The 24,918-nt window shown below is 47.2% G+C and overlaps 2 protein-coding genes across 2 annotated transcripts; both read left to right on the top strand.

The window, feature by feature from the left end:
• The first annotated feature begins 1,311 nt into the window (after positions 1-1,311).
• zbtb4 (zinc finger and BTB domain containing 4) lies at positions 1,312-16,132 on the top strand. The gene is made up of 2 exons (XM_071532028.1): positions 1,312-1,531; positions 7,330-16,132. The coding sequence occupies exon 2, from the start codon at positions 7,346-7,348 to the stop codon at positions 12,974-12,976; it is 5,631 nt and encodes a 1,876-aa protein (XP_071388129.1). The 5' UTR covers positions 1,312-1,531; positions 7,330-7,345; the 3' UTR covers positions 12,977-16,132.
• Positions 16,133-17,301: 1,169 nt separating this feature from the next.
• On the top strand, positions 17,302-24,780 carry shbg (sex hormone-binding globulin). The gene is made up of 9 exons (XM_071532026.1): positions 17,302-17,310; positions 18,412-18,531; positions 19,495-19,592; positions 20,397-20,586; positions 21,119-21,280; positions 21,841-21,997; positions 22,627-22,766; positions 23,068-23,272; positions 24,384-24,780. Exons 1-9 carry the CDS (start codon positions 17,302-17,304, stop codon positions 24,515-24,517), a joined length of 1,215 nt encoding a protein of 404 aa, XP_071388127.1. The 3' UTR covers positions 24,518-24,780.
• The last annotated feature ends 138 nt before the right edge of the window (positions 24,781-24,918 follow it).

Raw genomic sequence — 24,918 nt, forward strand, 5'->3', positions numbered from 1 at the left:
CCCTCCTCCCTCCTCTCATTTTTCTGCCCTGCAGCCCTCTTGTTCCAGCTGAGAGAATAGCTTCTGGTTCCTGGTTTCGGGCCGTTGAGTGGTACATGGCAGAGAGAGAGAGGGAGAGAGAACAGAGGTATGTGGAATTTCCATTGACCATGACGTGCGTGGCAAGAGAGGCAGTTAGCCCCGGGGACGAAGCACGAAGAGGGACGTTTGAGAGTTGCTGCAAAAGAGAGAGAGATTTGTGGAATATGCATAAATCAGAAGTGATATCTAAGCCGCGGCCTTTTAGCTCTGCACATCAGGGCCAAGATGGTGGCGCGGCGGCGGTGTTGTTTTGGTGAGGGAGGGAGGGAGGAGGAGGAGGAGGATGGTGCAGAAGGAAACAGGTGATTGTCAGCGATAGGTAGAGTTTGGCTGCGGGGTCAGACCCAGATACACACAGTGACCTGGAGCGCTCGCTTGACACGGCCGCCATCGTGCCTTATAGCACTTGAACCCTTTTAACCGAGGCCATAAAGAATCGAAGAGCGCCTCTGCCCTCCTCTGCCTGCCCCAGTTTCTCTCTCCGCCTCTCCATCTCCATCTCTCTCTCTCTCCTTTCCCTTTTAATATCCCTCTCTTTCTCTCAACTTCACTTGTTTCTGAGAGAGTGCTTCTATCCGCCATTTGACTATCGCCAGTTTGTCCTCTCCCTCTCTCCCTCTCCCTCTCCCCCCTCTCTCTCTCTGTCTCACTTGCTCACTCTCCTTCTCTCACTCCGTGTCTGTCTGTCTGTCCTTGTGCCCAGCTTTTTTAGTTGGCATGGTTCCTGTTTGTTTTCAGCCATTTTGGGGACTTGCAGTGCTCGTAACAAACTGCTTAAATGGCGTCCTCTTGCTTGCTCTCCCACTCTGTCTCCCTCTGCCTCTCCCTCCCTCTCCCTATCGCTGGGCTTTGTGTATATAAAGTAGTGTGTGTGTGTGTGTGTGTGTGTGTGTGTGTGTGCATGTAGAGAGAGAGAGAGGGAGAGAGAGAGAGAGAGAGAGAGAGAGAGAGAACAACACTTCCAAATAAAAAGAAGATTGGATTCAGAGGGGGTTGGGGTAGTGGTGGGGGGGGGGGGGGGGGGTGGAGGGGGGGATTCACTTGCTGGAAAAAGAGCAAAAACACTAAGAATCGTGTGTCAGAGGCAAAACTGGAGTGAGAGAGGAGAGCAGGCGAGGGAGAGAGAGAGAGACAGAGCAGAGGGAGAGCAAGAAAGGGGGAGTGAGTGAGAGAGAGGGAGCGAGCGAGTCAGAGTGTGAGAATCGCTCCTGCCCTCTGTCTTCACACACTGCTGCCTGTGTGTGTGTGTGTATGTGTGGTGTGTGTGTATGTGTGGTGTGTGTGTGTGCGCCGCCTCTCCCTGCGCTCTCTCTCTCACACTCAGACGTGCGCATACACAGACCGAGGGGGAGAGAGAGAGAGAGAGAGAGAGAGAGAGAGAGAGAGAGGGAGTGTGAGGGGAGAGGGAGAGAACACATCGCAGCAGAGATGCAGCAGGAGGTTTTCCGAGGTACGTTCTCTTGTATGCTTGCCTTCCTGAGAGAGAGAGAGCGAGAGAGGGAGAGAGAATGAGGGGAAGAGAGCTGAATACTGTTGTTTTCCTGCTTGTTTTTGCTTCACTCCGTTGCTGAGGCGGTTGTTTCGCACGTGAAGAGGAGAAGAAGGTTTTTATTTTAATGTGCGTGCACTGGGTGTGAGTGTTCGTGGGTGTGCGTATTTATGCGCGGCTGTGCAGTGCGTGTTTGTGCACGCTTGTGCGTATTTATGTGTGCCTGTGCTCTGTGTGTGCGTGCGCGCGTGTGTGTGTGTGTGTGTGTGTGTGCCAATAAGAGGCCTTGTCTCCCTCATCCTCCCCTCTGTCGCTGGCGCACCACGCAGTTCTTTTTCAGGAGCGATGACTCGTTTCGAGATTGTGATGAAACTTTTAATTTATCGAAGCCTCTTGCGTCCCTGTGATTCACCCCAGACGGGGGGCGGGTGCCGCCGGCACACGTCAGAACAGCCGTTAAACATGATGTGGGCTTTGTTGTTGGGGGAAACCTTGTCTTGCCATGGTGGGCCGATCTGCCACCCCTGTCCATCAACTTACTAACAAGATAAGAGGGAGGAAGAGTTTGGAGAAAAACTTGCATCTAGGCTATGGTAAACATCTCTAATTCTACCGAGCCATCCCGTCTCTTATTTCCGTTGTGGGCCAGCCCAGTGTGTCCTCCATTTTACCGTATAGCCTACCAGTCTGTTGTTTTGTTGGGGGTTGTCTCTCATAGAGCAGCAGAGGGCATTTTGATGTCATCAGCCCTGTTGTTGCTGCCCTAAGCCCTACTTTTTCCAAAACAACAGAGCGTCTGCAGCCAACTATTCCACATTCCTGGTTTCCATGGATGCCGACCCAAGCCCTGGCGCTCAATGTATGGAAAATATGATCCACAATGCCACAGGGGTGTAGGGGTCATAGGTCAGGTGATGGGAAGTGTGGTTTCTCTCTGCTCTGTGATGTTGCACAGTTGAAGGTGCTGATGAGGAGTCAGGCTTTTCAGTTTGGTTGTTTGTGTTTTGGCCGCACATGATGTCAAACAACATTAGATGAAGCTAACCTGCCGTATTTACCGTTGGGCCTTTTCCTAACCTGGACACATAAGCGCCGATGTGCAAGTGTCATGGAGTGCAAGACCTGGCTGATAGCTTTGTTTACATTGTACTATTTTTAAAAATCTGACATGAACTTATTGGATGTCGACGTGCCACTGTATTGTTACACTTGTGAAACTGGTGCAGCACTTCGTTTTATCTGAACTGCCATCCTAACAGTTACAGTACATGCTGACCGTGGTAACATGTGGCTCCGGCTAAACCTTGCTAACACTAAAAAGCTTTTCAGTTGTTTTACACCGAAAACTCCAAAGGGGCTTTCACTGCACCTTCAAGAGGGACTGTGCGTGAAATTGAAAATGATTTTGGGGAAATTACCTCAAAAGGGTCACTGGTGTAGTGTTACTGCTCTCCTGGGGTACTGTTTTGGCCTTACTCTCTCCTAATGCTTCCCATGATTCTGTTACAGTGGGCAGAATTATGGGAATTACGTGCTGGGTTGAGAGCTAACAGACCGTGGAGAGTATATGGCGTTTTAGACATGGGCAGGTCTGCTGGTGCGTGGAGTGGCATGCGAAATCACCGCGATACCACAGTTTACACTTGGGGAGGGGGAGGAACGGGGGCATGCAGTCAGTCACGCTGAGTGGGATCTGAAAGACAAGGAAACCATGAAATCTGAACATGGAAGAGATGTGTTTGAAGTTACCCCCCCTCCCTCCCCACCCCACCACCACTACCACCTCCAGTCTCCCTTTACTCTCCTCCTCAACCACTCCCCACCCCATACCAACTTCCCTTCCCCTTTCCTCCTCCTCCTCCTCTCTCCCTCCTTCTATCCCATCTGGCTGGCTCTACCATGCTCTCTTGGCCGGGGGGTTGTGGAGAGTTCAGTACCCCTTCTTGCTAACGATGCCCCACCACCCCACCCACACACACCCTCACACACACACACACACACACACACTCCTCCTCACACACACACACACACCCCCTCCTCTTCACAGACCAACTGCTGCTCTAATGGTTGGGCCCCTCTGGCTGCCCCTCACTGGGGAGAAAGCCCAACCGACACCTTCCTCTTCCCACATGCTCCTCGCCGCTGGCTCACCGGCTGGAACACCGAGGCCCCCCACATTCCGCCTTGCAGGCACTCCCTCATGGCCCCACACACTCACGCACACACACACACACACACACACACACTGACATAATGACCATACATCACAGCTAAAGATACAGTAGAGTATCGGCAAAACGGAGTCGACTTGATCATGTTAGCTGTATTCTGACGAAACTTATAGTTCAGCTAAAAAGATGAAAATGAGGCAAAAGAATCGGTTGTCATCTATTTACATTTGCTTTAAAATGTAAAAGCAAATTTAGTGGCACTTAACCAGCATTAAAGTTGTCAGTTGCCGTGATCAGACCTTTAATCCCCGGTGAGCATAGGTATTGGACCAAATTGCTCAAATTTAAGTTATTTCAGAACCAAATAAGTTCATTTTTGGTTGCATGTGTTTTTCGGTAACTAATAACTGTGTGACATTTATGACCCATTAGTGCCACTAGATTCATGAGGTCTACCTTGGATGTAAGATGAATCTTAATGGTTGTTTGTCTGTCGGCACATGTACTAGTTTCAGTGTGGAATAAACAGATTGCTCTGTGGCTGGTTCAATGTCCAGGCCTTGAGCTGCCGTACCTGCCAAAAACATTTGCCATGCTGCCACTGTGCCTAAAGTTATGCAAGGCCACTTTAGCAGTGATATTCCTCCTGACTGATTTTCCCACTGAATTCAATGGAATACTTGCTCAGGGTCTTCAAGGTCATAAAGTCATCTTTTTTTCAGATGCAAGAGGCGGAGTATCTCAAAGAAAAAATACTAAGATGTCTGCTGATCTGGATTGGTCACACAATTCAAGCAGTTAGTTCATGTTAGGGGTTTTGAGACAAACGGCACTCTAATTTCCTTGAACTTAATTGGTTTCAAAACTTCTACTGAGCTGAAAGTGGGGGACTAATCTGCAAGTTTGAGCTACTTCTCAAGATTTAACATTGAAGCGAAGAAACACCCAGAATCAAAAGCTGACAGTCTATACTTTTGCCTCACATTCATCATTTGATATGGAATACAAATTTAATCAGTGCATCGCAGAAAGTATGCCTCTGCCCCAGCGCGTTTGCCACTGACTGCCACCGTAGAGCCTCGGCGATTATATGTAAGCCACTGCGTTTGGTATAATGTGTTTTTTCATTTATGTGAGACTAGTTAGTCATTTTTCCTGCACCAGCTGAGCACCTGTTCTTGCTATGCGGTTTTGTAGTGCCGCAAGCGTAAATAGATGAACAGTTCTCAGGCCGACTAACATGTTTGTTTGCGCAGAGCATCCTGTTGCAGAGAGGCGTGGGGACAGGGTTGCTCTTTGTTTTGATTTTGCTTTAGGGTTCTTGCCACTTTGAGGGTCACGTTTGTTTGTGTGTCTGCATGTGATAGGGAAGGTTGTGTGTGCGTTTGTGCGTTTGTGTGTGTTATCTGTGTATCCACACGTCTCTACGAATAAGAGTGATGACAGTGCTTTCATGCGTGTCCTATGCGTCTGAGTACACATTTCTGTCTGTGTACGTTTAAGCATATTTAAAGCGTATTTAAAGCTGCCTGTCACGGTCGGCCAGTGTCGTGCAGGCTGTGCTTGTGGAGAGGCTGTGTGCGTCACAGGGAGATGAAGAAAAAGAGCGAGGGGGCGTCATACGCATTTTCCTGTCCGCGGCGCAAGCATCAGATGAAATGGTGACATTTTTAGCCCTAGCACCGTCTCTCAATGTGTCCGCCCACTTGTAGCAGGCTGGCGCTTGACATAAGGGATTTCCTGCACAACATCTATCGCTCAGTAAATGTGAGAGTGACAGCGAAGGCCTATTTCAATGCACGTCCATAAAATAGTGCAAGCCTGGCCAGAAAAAAATGTGCATTGTTGTTTTTGCCCTTAATAATCATAGATAATCATGAAAAGGCATGAAATAGTTTGTTGTCCCAATACAACATACAATATGTGCCATTGCCTTTACTTAATACATTAATATACACTTTTGTTTTCAATCTGTCTATAGTTCGTTCCACCTGTGCCCTCAGTCCCTGTGGCGTGTTGCACTTGGATTCACCCTTTTGTTTTGCATGTCATTTACAAGCGGGTCCATCCATGTAAACCTAGTTTGTTTATGCCTGTGTGTCTTGCCCATAGGCATGTATGGGAGAACGTACAGTGTTGTGTGCATGCCAGTTTGTGTGTGCATGTCTGTTTGCATGTCTGTTCGCATGCATGTTTGTGTGTGTGTGTGTGTGTGTGTGGTGTGTGTGTGTGTGTGTGTGTGTGTGTGTGTGTGTGTGTGTGTGCATGTTTGTGTGTTTGTGTGTGTGTGCGGGTATGTGTGTGTGCGTGTTTGCCTGGGCTCCTGTCTGTCTGACAGTGCAGTGTGTCTGACTGTTCCTGTTTCAACCCCCTCCTTTCTCCTCTCTCTCTCTCTCTCTCTCTCTCTCTCTCTGTCTCTTGCTCTCTCACTAACCCTCACTCTCTTTCTCTCGCTCCCTTTTTCTATCACCCTTTCGCTCTCCCCTACCCTCTCTCTCTCTCTCTCTCTCTCTCTCTCTCTCCCTCTCTCTCCCTCTCTCTCTCTCTCCCTCCTCTTCCCTCTGCAATAACAGTGCTGACCTAGTTTCTGCCTGTTCAGGGCTGCCTGTGGAATTTTACAGCGGCCTGCCTTCCTGGCTGCTTTGCTGCTTGAAAACGCAGGCAGAAAAGCATGACTGAGGATTTTTCTTCTCGTCGCATCATTATGGCCTTATACTGTCTCCATTTCCCTCCCCAGTCTGCAGACCCCACCACATGCTCCCATTTTAAATAAGTAATAACAATAAATTGCCTATCGCAGGCGAATCTGCAGCTAGCTTATGCATGAAGAATTTGCAGGAGGACTGTATCCGCCACCATGGCGGTTGTATTAGAATGGAAATGGGAAGTGCCCGTCGCTCATCCTCTCGAGCTTAGCTGAGATTGTACCGGATGCAGAGGGCGGAAAAACACCCCTTCTCCGCACACACGCATGCACTCTCCCTCCCTTCTCTTCTCCCCCTCTTTCCTTCCCTCCCGCCCTTGCCTTCACAAATAAATGGTTAGAGTCATGCCCGGCAGATACTAGCCACTGCCAGGAATGGCTAACAAGGCAGTGATCACAGCCACCCCTTTCCTTTAGTCTGCTTAAAGAGCAAGAGAGTGGGACTATTTTTATGTGCGCCAAGGCCATGGATGCAAGTCAACACTCTATTCTGAGGGAATCTTGATTAAATCTGAATGCCTTCCAATTAGGCAAAGGGAATGTTGTGTCACAGCCGAGAGAGATGGATCTCTGGAATGCCTTTCTGAAAGCTTGGCTGTGGCACGCTGAAATCTAAACCAGCACTGCCGCAGATTCATTCCTTCCCCCTACCCGCTCCCTCCTCTCACTCACCATTCCTGGCTGAGCTGTTGGAGCTCAGCATTGCTGGGGCATTTGGGTTTCTTTGCCGTTTCTCAAAAGTGTTCCATAAGCGCCATGACTGCTATCGCAAAAGCTCTCGGTATACTGTCATTTCTCTGCTTTATGCCATGTGCATTTGCATGTTTTGCATTCATCTTGGGCTGTTTATAATGCTAATACCTTCTTTCTGATTTGTCTTTCAGATTTCGGGGGCTGGTCATGGTGTCCGGTGAGAAGGTGTGGGACCCCCTCCGTGCGGGCCTCCTTCAGTCACGTCTGAGTGAACAGCACCTGGCCGCTGGGCACGCTCCACTCTGCGACCTCGCACACATCACAACCAAGGACGCCACGTGCCACCGGAGTCAGCGGTCGTCACCCCTGTCTTACCTGCCACTGACGGTAGTGGCTCTAGACACCCTTCACTCAGCGCAGGCCTCCTCTTCTGGCCTACTATCACCGTTCCACCTGACTGACAACTTCTGCCCCACCCGCTGCGGCTCCAGCGGGGTCGGAGGACTACACGAGCCAAGCCGTTGTCTTGGAGTGGCCTCTCAGCCTGAAGCAGAGGAGGAGGAAGGGGAGGCTGAGCAGCTGGAGATGAAGGGTAAAAGGCAAGGAGGCCGCGGAGAGGCTGCAATGGGGGACAGGCTGGAGGACATGGCTGATGGGCCTAAGAACGATAAAATCACCCTAACCTTCCCACTTAGCGCCGCCCCGCTGCCTGCCTCTCTGACCTCTCCAAACCACTGTCGCAGCTCCTCCTCGTCCTCCCCTTCCCCCCACCGACGGCGGCCGTCCTCCAAGGGCTCGGACGAGGGGTCGCTGTGGAAACTGGATGCTACCATGGACGTAAAGCACAGACCTTTTAAGCCCCCCAGGCACGACAGCTCTCCATCCTCTTCGCCCTCCTCCTCCTCATCTCCCATGACTGTTAATGCGCTTATCAGGAAAGATATAAAATCCCCCCCTCCTCTGAAGTGCTCCAAAGTCAATCCAGAGACTCAGTTCAACAGGTTTCCCCCGAGGTCCTCCAGCGGGTCTGTAGGGGGCTGTTACGGAGGGGATGGGTGGGGTGAGAGACACAGGGCGGCCAACGGAACAGCCTCACCCTCTCAGACCGCCCAGATCCTCTTCAACCTGGGCACTTCAGCCTATCAGAGCCAGAGAGGTGGGGACACATACACAGAGAGGAAAGAGAAAATAACAGGAAGACCAGGTGGGAAGGTGGGAAGCCCTCATGGACCAAACCTTCATCCCCCCACCCTCCATCTCCCTCCCCCGCTACCACCTCCTCCTCCTCCCCCCTCTGAGGCTCTCACTGCTCCCCCCCACCCGTCCTCCTTCCCCCCCACTGATGGCCTGAAGCCTGAGCTGATCTGCGGAGTGTGCCACCGGCTCTTCAGCTCGGCCTCCTCGCTAACGGTCCACATGCGGCTGCACCGCGGCAGCCGGGCCCTCAGCTGCCGTTATTGTGGCAAAGCCTTCATCCACAGCAAGAGACTGCAGTCCCACGAGGCATGCTGCAGAGCTTCAGGCCTACCCTCCAACAGCCTGGGGCCTCCCTCGCTCACTGTCCAGCCGAAGGAGGAGCCGCTGGAGGAGGGTGAGGTGAGAGTGGAAGGGGGAGTGATTGTGGGAAGTGCAGGAGCTATAGACAGCAGTAAGGCACGGCCAGGGAAGAAAGCGCGGAGTCTCCTGGCCCGTATCCAAGGCGATGATGCAGCAGCCGCTGAGCTGCTGGGGGGCGATGAGAACCATTTTGTGAAGGTGGTAGATGGCAATGTCATTTACTTCTGCTCTGTGTGCGAGCGGTCTTACATGACGCTATCCAGCCTCAAGCGTCACTCCAATGTGCACTCATGGCGCCGCAAATATCCGTGTCATTTTTGCGACAAAGTCTTTGCCCTGGCTGAGTATCGCACAAAGCATGAGGTGTGGCACACAGGGGAGCGTCGCTACCAGTGCATCTTCTGCTGGGATGCCTTTGCCACCTACTACAATCTCAAAACACACCAGAAGACCATCCACGGCATTAACCCCAGCCTCATCTCCAGCGAAAAGACAGCCAACGGTGGCTACAAGCAGAAAGTTAATGCCCTTAAGCTCTATCGCCTTCTCCCCATGCGCTCCCAGAAGAGACCCTACAAGACCTACAGTGATGGTTTGCCCAACGGCCTGCTTCTGCCACAAACTGAACCATCCTCCCTTCCCCTGCCCCTGGGCCTGGACTGCGCTCTGGGCCCTGGAGACCTCCAGAGCCTCATCAGTGGGGCCCACCCTCAGAGTGTGAAGCCTGACCCAGATGCCTTCCCTGATGGCTTCCCTGTTTCTATGGCTGTGGAGCACAGGGACCTCGCCACATTAGCGCCCCTCCCCCAAACAGACATGCCCCAAGTGAGAAAACATGAGAGTGAGGCCTTAGAGCTAGAGCAGGGAAGAGGCAGTGGCAGCTTCAAAATGTCTAGTAATAGCAAAACCAAAACTCCCAAGACCGGTAGAGGCACAGAAACAAGCATGTCTTCTGTGATAACGTATGGCCATACAAAACCCTCCGTCATAGTTCATGGAACAGCAGTGTCATCCTCTGTCATTGTTCATAGCAACCAGGTCACCTCTGGGAGTGGCAAAAGCTCACTGAACAGCTCCTCCCCTGAAAGCAGCGACAGTCAGACATCCCACAAGGCCAGTCCCAGGCCAATCAAAAAGCAAAGGGAGAATGCAGACAGCCATAGAAAGAGGTCTAGAGACAGTTCAGACATCACAGAGGAGGGCTCCAGGGGCAGACAGGATGCAGAGACAGGCAGATCTTATCACAAATCACGCAAGTCCCACAGCAAGAGTGACATCTCTAACGCAAAGCAGTTGTCAGCATCTGGAGGGTCACAGGTGAAAGGGGCAGGGCCGCTGTGCCAGATTACTGTACGTATCGGCGAGGAGGCCATTGTCAAGCGCAGCATCTCTGAGACAGACCTCAGGAGAGACAAGAGCCACTCTCCTCCAAAAACCAAGCGGAGTGAAACGTCATCTGTGCGGGACGCCAAGGAGCCCCGCCACTCTCACTCCCACCACCATCACCACAAGCACCGCGTTCACCGCAGAGCCAGCCTGGGAGCTGAGGAGGAGAGGACAGGAGGAGGCTCTGAGGAGGAGGTCAGGAAAAAGATTTCCAAATCCCCTGATGAAGTGAGGGAGTACTACTTCCGTCAAGAGGTGCGTGAGCAAGGGGACAGTGACCACGACATGGAGGACGATTTATGGCGGCCTTACTACTCCTACAAGCCCAAGAGAAAGGCCCAAGCTCATCTCCAGAGGGCCAAGAGCTGGCAGAGGAAGCTGAAATACAAACGCTCCCTCCGGCTGATGAGGAGGGCAGAAAGGCTTAAAAACCATGTGAACAAGGAGACAGATATAACACAAGATGAGGATGAGGATGGAAAGATGGAGGAGGTGGACGGGGAAGAGGTGGGAGGTGATAAGGAGGAGGTAGCGGAGGCTGAAAAAATGTCAAAAAGTAACACAGAGAAGGAAGAGGGAAAAATTAAAGATTATCCCTCTGTCCCTTCGAAGGAGAAAAACAAAGAGGCAGAGGAACAGGTTGAGGAAGCTTGTCCTGAGGCTTCCACCCCTCCTCTGCACTCTCCAAAGCCTCCTCTGTCTACCTCAGCGGCTCCTATGGGAATAAAGAGGCGGCCTTGGACTAATGGGAATGCAGCAGAGTGTGGTACATGTGGCCGCTGGTTCTCTAGCCCCAGGAAGCGAGACAAACATGAGTTGAGCCATCTGCTTGAGTTTGTCTGCCTCTTCTGCCATGCCACTTTCCCCTCAAGGGACAAGTTGGAGGATCACCAGAGAGCCCAGCATCCCAAGCCTACCGAAGCGTCCCCTGTGCCCCCTAAAGTGGGACTTAATGAACGAGGTGAAGGGGTTGGGGTCAGAGCCGTGTCAGAGACGGCAAAGTATGAAGAGGAAAAAGAGGGAGGGGTAGGCGCAGTAGTGAGGAGGAGTTCTAGTCCAAGTCGCCTAAGCAGGAGAGCGTTAGCACGGCACACCTGTCCACAGTGTCATAAGGTGTGCAAGACATCCTCAGCGCTAACCCGCCATATCCGGCGCCATGAGTTAAGCAGTTCCCCAGAAAGAGAGAAGGACGACAGAGACTCAGAGCCAAAAGCAGCAGAGACAGTGGTTAACACTGTTAGTAGAGACCTAGAGACTGAAAAGGCACAGGTTCCCACTGCTCTGTCTGTTTCGGTTATCAGCTATTCAACGCCTGACCCATCCAGTAGCGGTGACTGTTTAGCATCACAGCAGCGTGAAAGCCATCTCAGCGAACTGAAAGATGAACAACAGATAGCAGAATCCTATGACAAACCTGAACTGACAGAACTCAAACCTGCAGCTCCTGAGAGAGAACCCAGCCCACAAATCATAACCCCTCCATTAGATAGCCCGGTTAAACTCACGCCCCCCAAACCCGAATTCACGCCTCCCACGCCTGTCACACCCTCTACTCTCCAGAGTGTGTTAGTCATGAACGGATCTGAATGTCTGGACTACCGCACACCCAGGAAGAAGAACCTAGAGAGCCAGATCCACAGAATACCCAGCCCCGCGCACCTCATGGCACCCACCAACACCTCTCCAACCGTGCCCATGACCTCACAGACCAGAATAACCACTGCTGCTCCTCCTGTTTCCATGACAACAGCTCCCAGCTCTGAGGTGGGATTCATGAAACGGGAAGGGGTCATTATGGATAGAGAGAGGCAGGGTGGGAATGGTATGTTTCTACATGCGGGTTACGAGGAGCCACCTTTGGTCCAAGATCTCAGAGTCCCATCCCTGTCCAGGAGCCCCTCTCCGAACGAAGCACAAGACCTGACCATGTCCTCTATACTAGCCAGAGAGAGGGAGATGGAGAGGCAGATAGAGAAAGAGAGGGAGATGGAGAGACAGAGAGAAAGAGAGAGGGAGAGGGAGAGAGAGAAACAAATGGAGAAAGAGAGAGAAATGGAGACGGAGAGGCTCCAGCAAATGAGCAGAGCTGCCCACCTCCCAGAGGAGGGGGTCGCTCTCTTGGTCCCTAAAGAGGAGCCCCTGAGCCCTGCGCCGTCCCCCCAGCACATCCCCATTCAAACCACTATAAATGGACCCTCCTCGCCCCGGCACACTCCCAAGTCCCCCTGCCGGTCCCCCAACGCTATTGGACTCTTAGCTCAAGTCACCCGCCAGGCTCACCACACCTCGCAAGGCCTCGACAGGCTCACACTGCCCACCGGAGCAGCTGGTGCCGGCGACCGCCCCTCTGCCCATGCCCTGCTTCTCCCCCGAGCCCCCCCACCACCTGAGCCTGAGCACCAGGACACCACATCTTCCAGAGACTCCCAACAGCGGGAGGCCGCCTCAGTGGGCTACCCCGCCCAGGATTTCCCCTTACCCCTTATTGTACCGAGCGGCTACCGCTCGGGCAAGAAGCAGGAGGAGAACCTGCTCATGTCCTCCTATCCTACTGGAGCTCTTCCCTTCGGACCGCTGGGGAAAGTGATGGTCCCTAACGGCGGGGACCTGGCCAAGCTGCCCTTCTACCCGGACCCCTACCAGCTGCTCTACGGGCCCCAGCTGCTGGCCTACCCCTATAACCTGGCCGCTCTTCCTGTGGCTCTGAACATGATGGCACCTGGGGGGGACAAGGTGGAGCCACTGCCCTTCCTCCCTGCCATCTTCAATTACGCAGCCACTGCTGGGCCCTACATGGGCGCAGCGCCTCACCCCCTTGTGGCCAATCCCAGCCTCTACAGCAGCAGCAGTGGCAGTGGGAAGAAGCACCGGGACAGCAGCAGCGGCAAACCGTAGGACACAAACGCACTATAACTAAGGAATATATTTCAAAGGGGACGGCCTGGCCTGTTGAGGATGGGGGGGGGAGGGGTGCGTGCTCGCTGGGTTACTGAGTACACTCGCACAGCACCCCTGCCTCTCTTTTGTTCAGAGATCAGAGCTAGGCATGAAATCAGGAGTAGGGTGAAGGGAGGAGAAGAAGCAAAGAAACGGGGAGGAGAGGCAGATATTTACAGTGACGTGTCATTACTCCCCTCTCTTTCCTCCTGTTCACCTTTCTCCGTGTTTCTCCTGTCTTGCTGTAGTGTGTTGTAGTTCTAGAGCTTGATTAATCTTCCTCTCTGACTCATTATGATATTATCTATAATATAAGAATAAGAACTGCTAACAGGGTGTGTGTTGTGTGAAAAATTAGTTCAGTCTGCTTCCCTTTATAGTGACTGCATAATGAGGATAAACGCTCTTCTGGGAAGGCTTGTGTGGGCAAGGATAAGGGATGAGACAGAAGAGTCCTTACTCGACACAGTTGGAGGTAGAGCATTAAACAACACAAACCTTGTGTGTGTGTGTGTGTGTGTGTGTGTGTGTGTTTGTATGGGTGTGAGTGAATGAGAATACTGATGTATTCCGTTGTCAAACTATCCGTGAAAGTTATATATGAGCATGTACATGCACAGTATGTAAGGATTTGTGCATGCAGAAGTGGGCTTATGCAGGTATTAGTGTGTGTGGGTGAGTATGTATGCATATATGTGTGCGTGTGTGTATGCTGTGTGCGTGTGATGGAGTATGTGCATGAATGGCTAGAGTATGCCACCGAAGCGCTGATCATTCCATGTGGTTCTGAGGCGCACACAGCATTCCTACTCTAGTTGGACTAGCTACTGTAGGTCAGTGCGTAGAAGTGCATTTAGAAGTGATTCCTCATATCCAAATCATTAAGAAGTCAATGCTATGGTTGGACGTGAGTCTATGACAATGACAGATCATCTGACCGTGTGGCCAGATGATGCTCTGTAGGATCTGCATAGCGTTCACCGTAGTTTTTACCTTATGTGCACAATAGAAAAGTAGTGGTCACTTAAAGGGGATAATGTCGACACTTGTAGCTGCTTTGGATATGTAGCTGGCCACTGGGTAAGAATCTTAGGCTCGTAGACCATTGCACTTCCGGTTTTCATCTCATGTCCTTCACATAAAAAAAAGAGAAAAGAATAAAAATCAGTCAGCCTTCATCTTCAGTAGCCTTTTTTCCTCTTCCAAAGGCACACTCCATTTCCTAGGCCAGGAAGAAGAAAGTGAGAGTAAGGAAGGAAAAAGAAAAATGGATTCAGGGTATAGAGTTATTTCTGGACAGGGAAAGAAATAGATGGGCACAGAAAGGCAGGAATCTGAGTCAGAAGCCCCTACAGAAAGGACTTTGTGGACAAAAACTTTCTGTCCTACTCCCCGACTGAGGGGGCATTGGAAAGAGTCTGAACTATTTCCTTCTTTTCTGCCCTGCGTCATTTGCTAAGAGCTAGGATAAGGCTGAGCTAAGCAGCCAAAGTAGAGGCCGAAACTCCCCGGATGCCCCCCTGGGCCTTTTTTTGTTATGTGTAATGTTATCTCTATATGTTTTTGTTTGTTTGTTTTGTTACAATATGTTGTTGTTTATGTTGTTTAGCCCCCTTTTACCAGTTGGAAGTGGCTTCAGTGAAAAGGGGGGATTTGAGTACACTTAAAAATATGAATGTAAATTTAGTCATGAGGTTAATGAAGTACAACTGCATTAATGGTAGATTGGTTTCAGTTCTTTTGTTTTTTGACACAAATAACCTGTTAAAGAACCGTATAACGTCTGGTATGCATATATACAGTAGTCCTAGGAACATGTCAATAAACTTGGGTTCTGTATCCACAAAGCATGAGCAACACTTGCTTCCTAACAGTTTATATCCTCAGAAAATCTGGCATTGTGCGCACAGCTTTTGTTTCTTTTTCCTTTTGTATTTTTGGCTTCTCAACCTTCCATATCTCTGTAGTCTTTTATTTTACTCATTATAGAGCGGAGTTTGGATAAAAGGTTCCACAATACTAGCTGCCACATTTATTTCTCACAATCACTATCTAGGAGCTGTTCAGTTCTCCCTCCTCCCTCAAGCACACACTCACACACTGCAGCACGTCTGAGTGAAGCACACGTGTGTCAGTGTGTGTGCATGTGTGTGCGCGATGGTATCGGGGCGCTGTTTGGTTCAGGCAGGAGTGTGAAAACACAGCGTGACCAACTGCAGGGGCGCACAAGCATCCCCTTGGGTGTGGTTACAAGCCTTTTGCGTGTGTGTGCCGTGTGTGTACGTGTTTTGTGTAAGAGAGCGAGTGACTCTGCGTGAATAAGAAAACCAAAATAAATCTGCCTAAGCAGCATATCCCTTGGCAGTATATGGGCCGCCTGTTTTTTTCTTTTTTTTGTTGACATTTTTCTGTGGGTTAGTTCCAGTGTAAACCTCTCTAGCCAAGCCTTGCTGTCTCCAAACTACACTATCTGAAGCCATTCCTGTAGATGGACATGTTTGTGTTTTTGGACCATTTCTTATGCCATAGTTTGCCGTCACGGTTATCATACAGACCAAAAGCATGCAAATTGACGTATTGTAGTGACTGGACTGGAATCTGGTGGTAATATACAACTATTTACTGTATGTTTTAGTTTAAATGAATGTGCCTCTGCTTTGATATTTAAATGATAATTATCTATAGTGAGATGTGGATCTGCCAGATTTCAACTGTTAAGGTGCCTTGTTATGGCATAAGAAATTTGAATAGTAAATGAACGATTTCTTGAAAAATGACAAATATGATCTGGAGATAGATCTCATGGCTTAGTTTGCTATGAAGCTGGTCATAGATGTAGGGGTGTGGCTAAACTGTTTTGGTATTGTGTACATGTCTAGGGTAATACTGTGCCATATAGAGCCCACAAAATATGTTAATGTTATTTTTAAAAGATGTTTTAATGTTGCCTGATGACTTTGTCTTTAGATTTGATACAAAGGCTTGTAGCCACAGCTCTCCCAAAGTCTGTAGTCTCCTTTTCCAACACTCTTCTTGTTCTCTCTCTCTCCTCTTGTTTCCGTCTCCCTTTCTTTCTCTTTGCTGCAATCAAACAAAATAAAGTATTAACCTGATGACCCAACAGAATGTGCTCTAGTCTGGTCTCATGTTTTTTTTTTTAATTATGTCTTTATTATAGATTATAAGATGATCCAGAGCACTTAATATGAACCATGTGCTTAAAGTTGGTGGCTGCCTGGTTTTGCATCGTTTGATCCTCCCTGTGCGTTCTCTAGTGAAATGTGCGTTGTTGAACATTTTGTGAATTGTTGAAAGTAGAATGACTTGTTGTGGATGAATTTGCACTGTGGGCTTGTCCTGGCGAGAAAGCCCTCCCTTTAGGCAAGGTGTATCAAAGAGGGACAGCAGGGAGGCCTAGAGGTTAGAGGACCAGGGGTCAAGTCCTGTCGGCAACCATCCACACCCTGCTGAGGTGATTAACACACCCAATCCCTACCAGCTGGTCTGTAGCTGAACCTGACCTCTGACCTATAGGAGGAGGACAAGGGAAAAGATAATTCATAAAATATCACATATTTAATCTATCATTTCACCCATATTACATCATATTTCACTCAAAGGCTGGTAAGTAATATTCATGTAAACAATGTCAATCCATTTCCAGTTTGCTCATCTGGGGTTTAACAAAATCACCTTTTTCCTTACTGGCTTCAAGTTGTTGGCCCTAACAAAAGCTCCCACTATGGGAGGTGTGATGTCATTAAAGTAGGAGGCTGCCATTTTTAAGCACGTGGTCCATTGTTTGGTATTGACACTGTGCCTTCAGTATTAATCTCTTCTCTTTCCTCTCGTGAATGTGACCCCGATCTTTGAGCGCTCCCTTCACTCCATGGTGTGTACCTTTAAGTCGTATTCAAGCATTAGTGTTTTTTTTTCTATATTTGTAAAAAAAAATATGTCATGTCCCGGAAGAGATGTATTATAGGGTTAAATTTCTAACAGGGTTGCTGAGGTATAAACCAAGGGGTTGATTACACCCAGCTTGTGGCTGAATGAGGAGCTGAATTCTAACAGTCTTTGAAAACGTTCTGTATGAACACCTTCCCACTAGTGACACTCAGTGGCTCAAATGGGAACAGTCGGCTTGGTGACTCACTCATCTTTGAACTCCCAAAAATATGCAATGATGTCAGGGATGATTTTATTATCAATGCCCCGGACTTGAATTAAGGAGCGTCTCGGAAATGGAGATAATGTCCCAAAATCATGGACATTTTCTTACAATGTCGAGCGTAAGAAAATGATACATTTGTGGCCTTGGGGATGGCTGTGAATTTTGTTTCTTCACAAAGTCAAAGTGTGAGCATTGTTCTCCTGCTATAAATTCAGTCTTTCGGCGTAACAAAGCATTGGGGAATACACCTCTAATGTGAGAGTAGAACTTCATTAGATACTTCAAATGGCATGGAACATCTTTGGATGTTGCATATAAATAAGGAAGATTGTACATTTTGGTTCAACACGACGACTAACAGGCTAACTTCAAATGCTCTATCAACAGCTGAATAACAGATTGCTTACTGATTGTTCATTTCTGTTTTCTGTGTGTGTGTCTGTGTGTGTGTGTGTTTGTGTTTGTGTTTGTGTGTGTGTGTGTGTGTGTGTGTGCACTTTTCCCAGCATTACCATATCCTTCCTGGAAGGAGATTGTATCATAGGAATGCTGCCAGCAGAAAAGAATAAAGAGTTGTGTGCCTTGAAGCATAATTCCCCCTCTCATCTTCTCTCTCTCTCTCTCTCTGTCTCTCTCTCTATCTCTCTCTCTCTCTCTCTCTCTCTCCACTCTGCAACACACACAGACACACTGAGTCATAGCTCGCAGCGGCCAGTCAAGGTTCCTGTGTAATGGGTAAACACACATCAGTGGTTTGGCTAAGGTCACTCACCCGGCCGCAGTCCTGTCCATGCTACTATCACCACAAAGGCAGAGGATATCTACAGACTGAAGGAAATACAAAAGAAATTGATTTTGTATGTTGAATTCCTAATTAAGTTGGCTTCTTAAATAACAACCCCTTATTGATATCACATCTTCCTTTCTCTATCCTCTCTTTGTTAAGCTATCTTTCTTTTTTTTTACCTCCTGCTGCCCACTCAATTTCTTTCACCCAAATTTTCGCAAACATCCAGACAGTCAAAACTCAGATCAAACACTCCCTCCTGGGGATCAATAACCCATGTCACTGACCACTGCCTGTTTGCCCTCTGCTCCCTGGACCCCAGGACAGTGCACCAGCTCATACCGCTGTACTCCACTGTCTGGTGCTAACTCCCCTGAGCTCGTCCCGCCACCTGTATCCCAGGCCAGTTCGGAGTGAGCGGACCACCCTAAGGCTCAGGAGACCGCACACCGGGGCGTGAAGTGGAAAACAATGACAGGTGGACTGCTGCTCGCTGTGAGCCTGACTCTGCTGGGATGGGGAGTCGAGGGGCAAGAGAACGGACGGGGTAAGGTACGTTCACATGTCATGCAAGGATCATAATGTGTGTGGTTGTACTTATTGTGGCCCAAAATATGTGTTATATATCATTGGAAAGCTCTTGCTGAGCTCTATCTGCTGGTGAAAAGAACACATCTGTAACCTAAACAAAATTAAACAAAAGACTCAAGTGAAAACCCTAGATTAAATGTGGTGCATATAGAGGGCGTAACTGCATTCAGTAACTTTTTATAGAATTATCAGTTTCCTGAATCCTAATCTCTGTAAAAATCAGAATGGTTCCTACGTTATGTTTCAAATAAAAAAGATGCAAACGTTTCAAGTTTTGTTTTTGCTCTGCTATAAAATTAGGAAAAGGGCACCTGAGCCACTATTTCTCAACATTGTGAGGATGGGCATGATGATCTAAGATTTTTGTGCAAACCACGCTCTGTATTCATTCTGTATTTTATACGTTTTTGAGATAGAGTGACAATAGACAGGAGGCATGGATTGCAGTGTGAAAGTCTAACATTAGCCATTAACAAACTCATTCAGCTCATGTACAGCAGCGCAGATGTAAACTCAAAGACCTGTTTAGTCTTGCACATGAAACCCAAGCCAGCACAGCAGGACTTTGCTCAGTCTGTGGGAGGAGAAGTCAACACAAGTCATCACAATGACCACAACACGGCTTAACACGCTTGGTTATAACCCATCACTATTTCTACTTAATTCATTGGTTTTCCCAGAAAGTTTGACATTGCTCAGTGTAAGTGGATACACAGTGGGTGGATGCCTTGTGATTCTTTTTGTCAGTGAATCATCATTGATTTTGCACTTCATCATAACCCATCGCTCAATTTCTGTGGCTTTCAAACTCTCGTCAATCAAGATATCCAACAAGAAAATACAAAAGCAAGGTTTAGTGAATGTGAGGAGTGCAGAATAAGGAAGTGAAATAATGATTTAAGCCTAATGAATTGTGTCCTCCAGAAAGAAGTCTCAGGCCGGGGTCCGGTGTACCTCGGCCAGCAGAGAGACATCTGGGAGCCGCTGATCCAGATGACAGCCAACCTCAGTCAGCTCCAAAGGTACGGCAGCCGTCCCAGCAGAGAGCCACCGCATCAGCTTGACGGTGACTGGTCACTCCAGACACTGTGGTGTGAAATCTGTGACCAAGGAGGCAAGGGAAGGCTCACTGCATTTTTTGAGAATTCAAACAAGACCCAATAACCTCTTGAACTGTGATTTTCCCCTTAAATTTCCCCTTAAATAGCTTCAAAATATTTTTTTCCATATTGTACGACAATTTCACATACATATTCTGTATCTGCTCGTTCCAACGCTTCACTGAAGCTATAGCTGCTTATATTGAATGCAATATTCAAATATTCAAGATGACATTTTTTATGACTGCACCATTACATCAAATAGAAAAAAATCGAGTTACATATTTGGTATCTTTAGAAACCTTGGGATCTTGACTAGAATTTGAAATAAAGTTCTGTGGGCTTGAGCAAAGCTTGGCCACACAACATGTGCTTGCAATGATGGACCCACCGGTGGGACGGTGGGGTGGATTAATGCATCTCTAGTTTAATTATTGATTAATGTATCTCTCTAAATCTTTGAGCATCACAACTATATCAGTAGAAGCAGTGGAGGCTGGAGGCTCAGATAGTTGAGGAGGACAAGTCTCCTTAAATACTGGGGTAAAAGACTATGGCCCAAAAATGTGTGGCTATTAGATCTACTGTATTAAAGACTGAAACAACCTGCTTTTTAAAAAAAAATACTTAAAAAATGGTGAGGATCATCTTCCTTATCCTCTATGGACCGGCCTCCTCATGAAAAGAAGTCTATTTTATCTATTCTGTTCTATTCTGTTTGTGCAGTATCAAGTCGACCTTCGAGTTCCGGACGTTTGACCCAGAAGGTGCAGTTTTCTACGGCGACACCAAACACGGGGATGACTGGTTCATCTTGTCCCTGAGAGAGGGCATCCCTGAGATGCAGATCAGCGAAGGAGACACCCTCATCAGTGTGGCGGGCGGCCCCAAGCTCAACGATGGGAAGTGGCACCTGGTAAGACCGACACAACACCGTCTCAGTCACAATGTCCGCTTTGACGAGTCATTTAGTCTTAAATCCTATTCTTCTTAAAGCAAGTGGAAAAACGATACATGGGGGGAGAGAATTTCACTTGTTTCCAATGCAGATCCATTTTCTATCTGGATTTTTTTTGTTTTTTTAAATCAATTGACAATATCTTGAAATAAAGCAGATCGCTCCACTAATATCAAGATAGTGTCATTAGATTCAATTAAAGGTCTTGAAACAAGTTGTTTTGCATTGGAAACAAGTGGAATTATCTCACCCCATTGGCAGATTTTCCAACTTGTTTAAAGAAAAATAAGATTTTAAGACATAAAGGGCATAAAGGCGTACTGTATAATTTTGTAAAGAGGTGAAGCTTAGGGAAATACAAGTTCCCATGAATGCCTACAAAGTTGAATAATTGATCTACATAGTGTCAGTGTCTTAACTGCTTGTCTAATGCCTTTAACATTAACTTTTGGTCTGATTCCTCTCGTGTGTTTCTTGTGGCGCCGCCAAGCTGGAGCTGAGCAGCGTGGGGAAGTTTGTGATCCTGAAGGTGGACGGGTCCAAGGCGCTGGTGGTCGGCGTGCAGTCCATCGAGGCGGACGACGTTACTTCAGGGGAACTCCGGCTGGCCCTCGGCGGGATCCTGGTCGACACAAAGAAGATGATTGTTCAGGTACAGCGTGTTAAAGGACAACTCCAACCTCCAATGTACACGGTTAGATATCCTCAACCTGTGATGTTCAGTGTGTTCCAGGAGTTATTTTGAGGTGAAGAAGTCTTGTAATTTACTTTATTGTTGTACCCACTTTCCAGAAGTGCATTCTGGTCTATTGAGGCTACTGCGGGTGAAAAAATTGGTCTCTCTGCCTCTTCTACAATGGATTTCTCCCTGTATGATCGTTGAGCATCAGTACAAAACAGTGAATCTAGAAAGAAGCCCTCGCTCTTTGATTCTGAGGGACTGACACCAAAACCTGACGTTTACGATGAGTGTTTTAGAGCGCTAAAAATGTTTCTCCTATCAAACTCCACTGTAGCTGGGCTGGAAATATCTCAATGTGACGTCACATTGTCTAAATCTGGCTAGTGATCTAAGGGAATAAGCAAATGTGTCTCTTTCTCTCTCTGTCACTGTCTTTCTGTGTGTGTGTGTGTGTGTGTGTGTGTGTGTGTACATTTGTGAACACATCACACGTGCCAACTCCCTCTCTCTTGTTGTGTGTTTCTGTGCAGTTTGAGCCGCAGATGGACGGCTGTGTGCGGGAAGGCAGCTGGCTAAACCTCTCTATTCCCTGGGAGACAGAGGCGGAGGAGCTGTGGCCCTGCTATCAAAACATCCAACCTGGCAGTTACTTCCCTGGCACTGGGTTCGCCGTTTTCAGCACCTCAGGTGGGAACAGAGCGCTCAATTACGCAACAGTTTGGCGAGTGCTGACACACCTTCACTCAATAACAAGCTTTCCAGTCGTCCTAGATAATGCACGCTTGCATTATCTAGGACAATTCGTTCATTCATTTTTTTTTATTTCATTCAATTTCATTTAATTTCCTCATTTGCGCTAATCAAATAAGATAGCTGAACTCTTTTGTAATTTATGACTCTGGCTAGGTTAGAGATACAGAGAGAGAGAGTCTACGGTCATTGTTGCGATTTTGCCATACATTGAATTTGGCCTTTATTTGTTTACCACCTAAAAAATTGTTTTTAACCCTAATGCATGCTATCATTCTTTTCAGTGCAAACTATCATAAAACATATTAAAAAAAACTATCAAATATCACAAAAATATGAGAATAGGCTGTTATTGCAGGTGATAACTGCATCTATCAGAGGGTTAATGGTTTAGTTTAGCCAGTTTTCAGTCAACATCTCTCATTTTCATTGTGAAACTGCTGTGGATGTTTAACGGACAATAATTGGAAGTGAGTTTTTTTTGGTTTTTTTTACTGGATGTTTGACAGGTCACTCAAACACAAATTGTTAATTTATTATGTAAATTAACATTTTGTCCTCTGTAGCTTTCCCTATTGAGGCAGAGCAGAGCGGGGTGAAGATTGAAATGTGGGGAGAGTTCAATCAGATGGATGGGACCGTCCTGAGCATCAAGGCCCCCGGGCAGGAGGTGATGCTGGCAGTAGAGGCCAATAATAACACAAAGGTACGGACGCACACCAGATATAATAATCCCTGGCATTTGTTATAAACTGCAGAGTGACATTTACCACTCACTTAATGCAATGCTGTCACATCTCAGTATGTTATGTTTTCTGTTTGGAAGAAAAAGATAAAATAATCAAGGAAGGTGTATTCGATTACACCTGACAAGACTGGAAAAAACTGCTCAGGACCTCTGAATCATCTACTCACCGCCATACATAAACACACACACACACACACACTGAAGACCACAAAGCCTTTTTTCCATAGAGTTAAGTCCTGTCTCTCTCTTGTATTTGCAGGAGGTCACACTCACCTTCGGTAAAGATAAAATCATTTTGGCAGAAAGTATCAAGAGACTGGCGATAATCTTTCAGACGGATTTACTGCAACTGCTGAAAGACGGGGAGCCATCAGAGGCCAAAAGGCTATCTGTCACCGCAGAGAGCCACCCGGGCTACCTGACCACATGGAGAGAGGGCCGACTTGCCTTTGGAGGTCTCCTAGGTGAGATTACACAGCAACATCTCACATCCCAAGTCTAAATGTAGAACAGCAAGTCAAGGCCAAGTCAAGTCCATGTAATTAATGTCAAGTCTCAAGTCTAAATATAGAACACCAAGTCAAGTCAGAACAAGTCAAGAGTCCAGTATCAATTTAATATCTTAAAGAAAACGAAATATCTAGAACTTTTCAATGCAATATGGTTTTAATAGGATAAAAACTTGGTAAGAGCATCGTGAGTTTGATTTCTATAATCAGTTTCAACTTCAATAAATTCAATCATTCCATACAAATTCAGACAACAGAATTTAAATTCAGTCGTCTGCTGGAAAAAATCTCATCACTTTCAATCAAAGTAATTTACACAAACACAAGATCTTTTGTCAAGACTTTAGAAACCTTTTCAAGTCATCAAAGTCATAGTCAAGTCCCAAGTTACCAGAACCCAAGTCAAGTCTCAAGTCTTCTCTTCATGCATCAAGTTAAGTCTCAAGCAATTAAAATTGTGACTCGAGTCCAAGTCATGTGACTCGAGTCCCCACCTCTCTCACTTTCTCAAAGCGGGCTTTTATAGTATTGAATAATTTCTGTGAAGCTGTAATAAATAAACACTTACTGTCTGGTGAGTGCAATTTGGTTTGCAGACAGGGTTTTTGCAGTAAAAACACACAATAAAAACACATAATGAAAACCAATACGACAGCAACAGCAATAAAAACAGATAACATAAAAACACAATAAAACACATAACAAATTGCCACAATATATATCCATATAGACCAACATCAGACCAGTCAACAGCTGAAGAGAGTGCAATAAAATAATAATAATAATAAACTTTATTTGTATAGCACCTTTCTTAACAGTGTTACAAAGTGCTACAAAATACAGCAGTAAAACAGAATAAAACATTTATTTATTTATTTGTTCCGCTCATGGTAGTGCACAGTTCCAGAAAAGAAAAAAGCAAGATAAAGCAGAATAAAACATCACAAAAAAGGATCAGAGAACATAATAAAAAAAAGTAAAATATGAGGAAAAGATATAAAAGAGGACACAAAATCAACAGTGAAACCAAAGCATGAAAAAGTGGCTCCTGTTTTTCTCTTTTCAGGTGAAGGTGAGGACGGTGTTGGCTCCCACTTTCTGAGAGGCTGCCTGGAGAAGATCCAGGTCCAGGGGAAGGACTTGGACCTGGACTCGGCTGTCAAGCACGCGTCAGTCTCCTCTTACAGCTGCCCCGCGTAGATCGTGAAAGAATGCATTGTAGACGTGGACTGAGGCATTTGGCTTCCATGCCTGTCTTCTTTTGCCTTTTGGCCAAAATGCCATGTAAAAGACACCTTGTGATTGTTTGAATAACAGAGAGAAAGGGATGAAGTCAAGAAAGAAAGCTTTTTAAGAGTAGATTAGTCTGAATATATGGCATCTATGGAGTTGTGCATAATGACACCTTGATTTTACATTTAAGTTTTATCATTAGGCCACTAACACTCATGCTGTAGTCTGATCTGGCGTACGCAACTATTTGCTTCTAAAATGTGCATAATTTACAATAAAATATAAATAATATGCTGTTTGATGGATATATTTTCCACCAGCCCCATTTAACAGAATATACTGATTCATCTGAGAGATGTGAGTGATTT

This window comes from Centroberyx affinis, unplaced genomic scaffold, assembly GCF_046629955.1.
Source record: "Centroberyx affinis isolate AG114_WGS23_722 - 3 ecotype Tasmania unplaced genomic scaffold, CSIRO-AGI_Caff_v1 ptg002154l_1, whole genome shotgun sequence".
Taxonomy (NCBI): Eukaryota; Metazoa; Chordata; class Actinopteri; order Beryciformes; family Berycidae; genus Centroberyx; species Centroberyx affinis.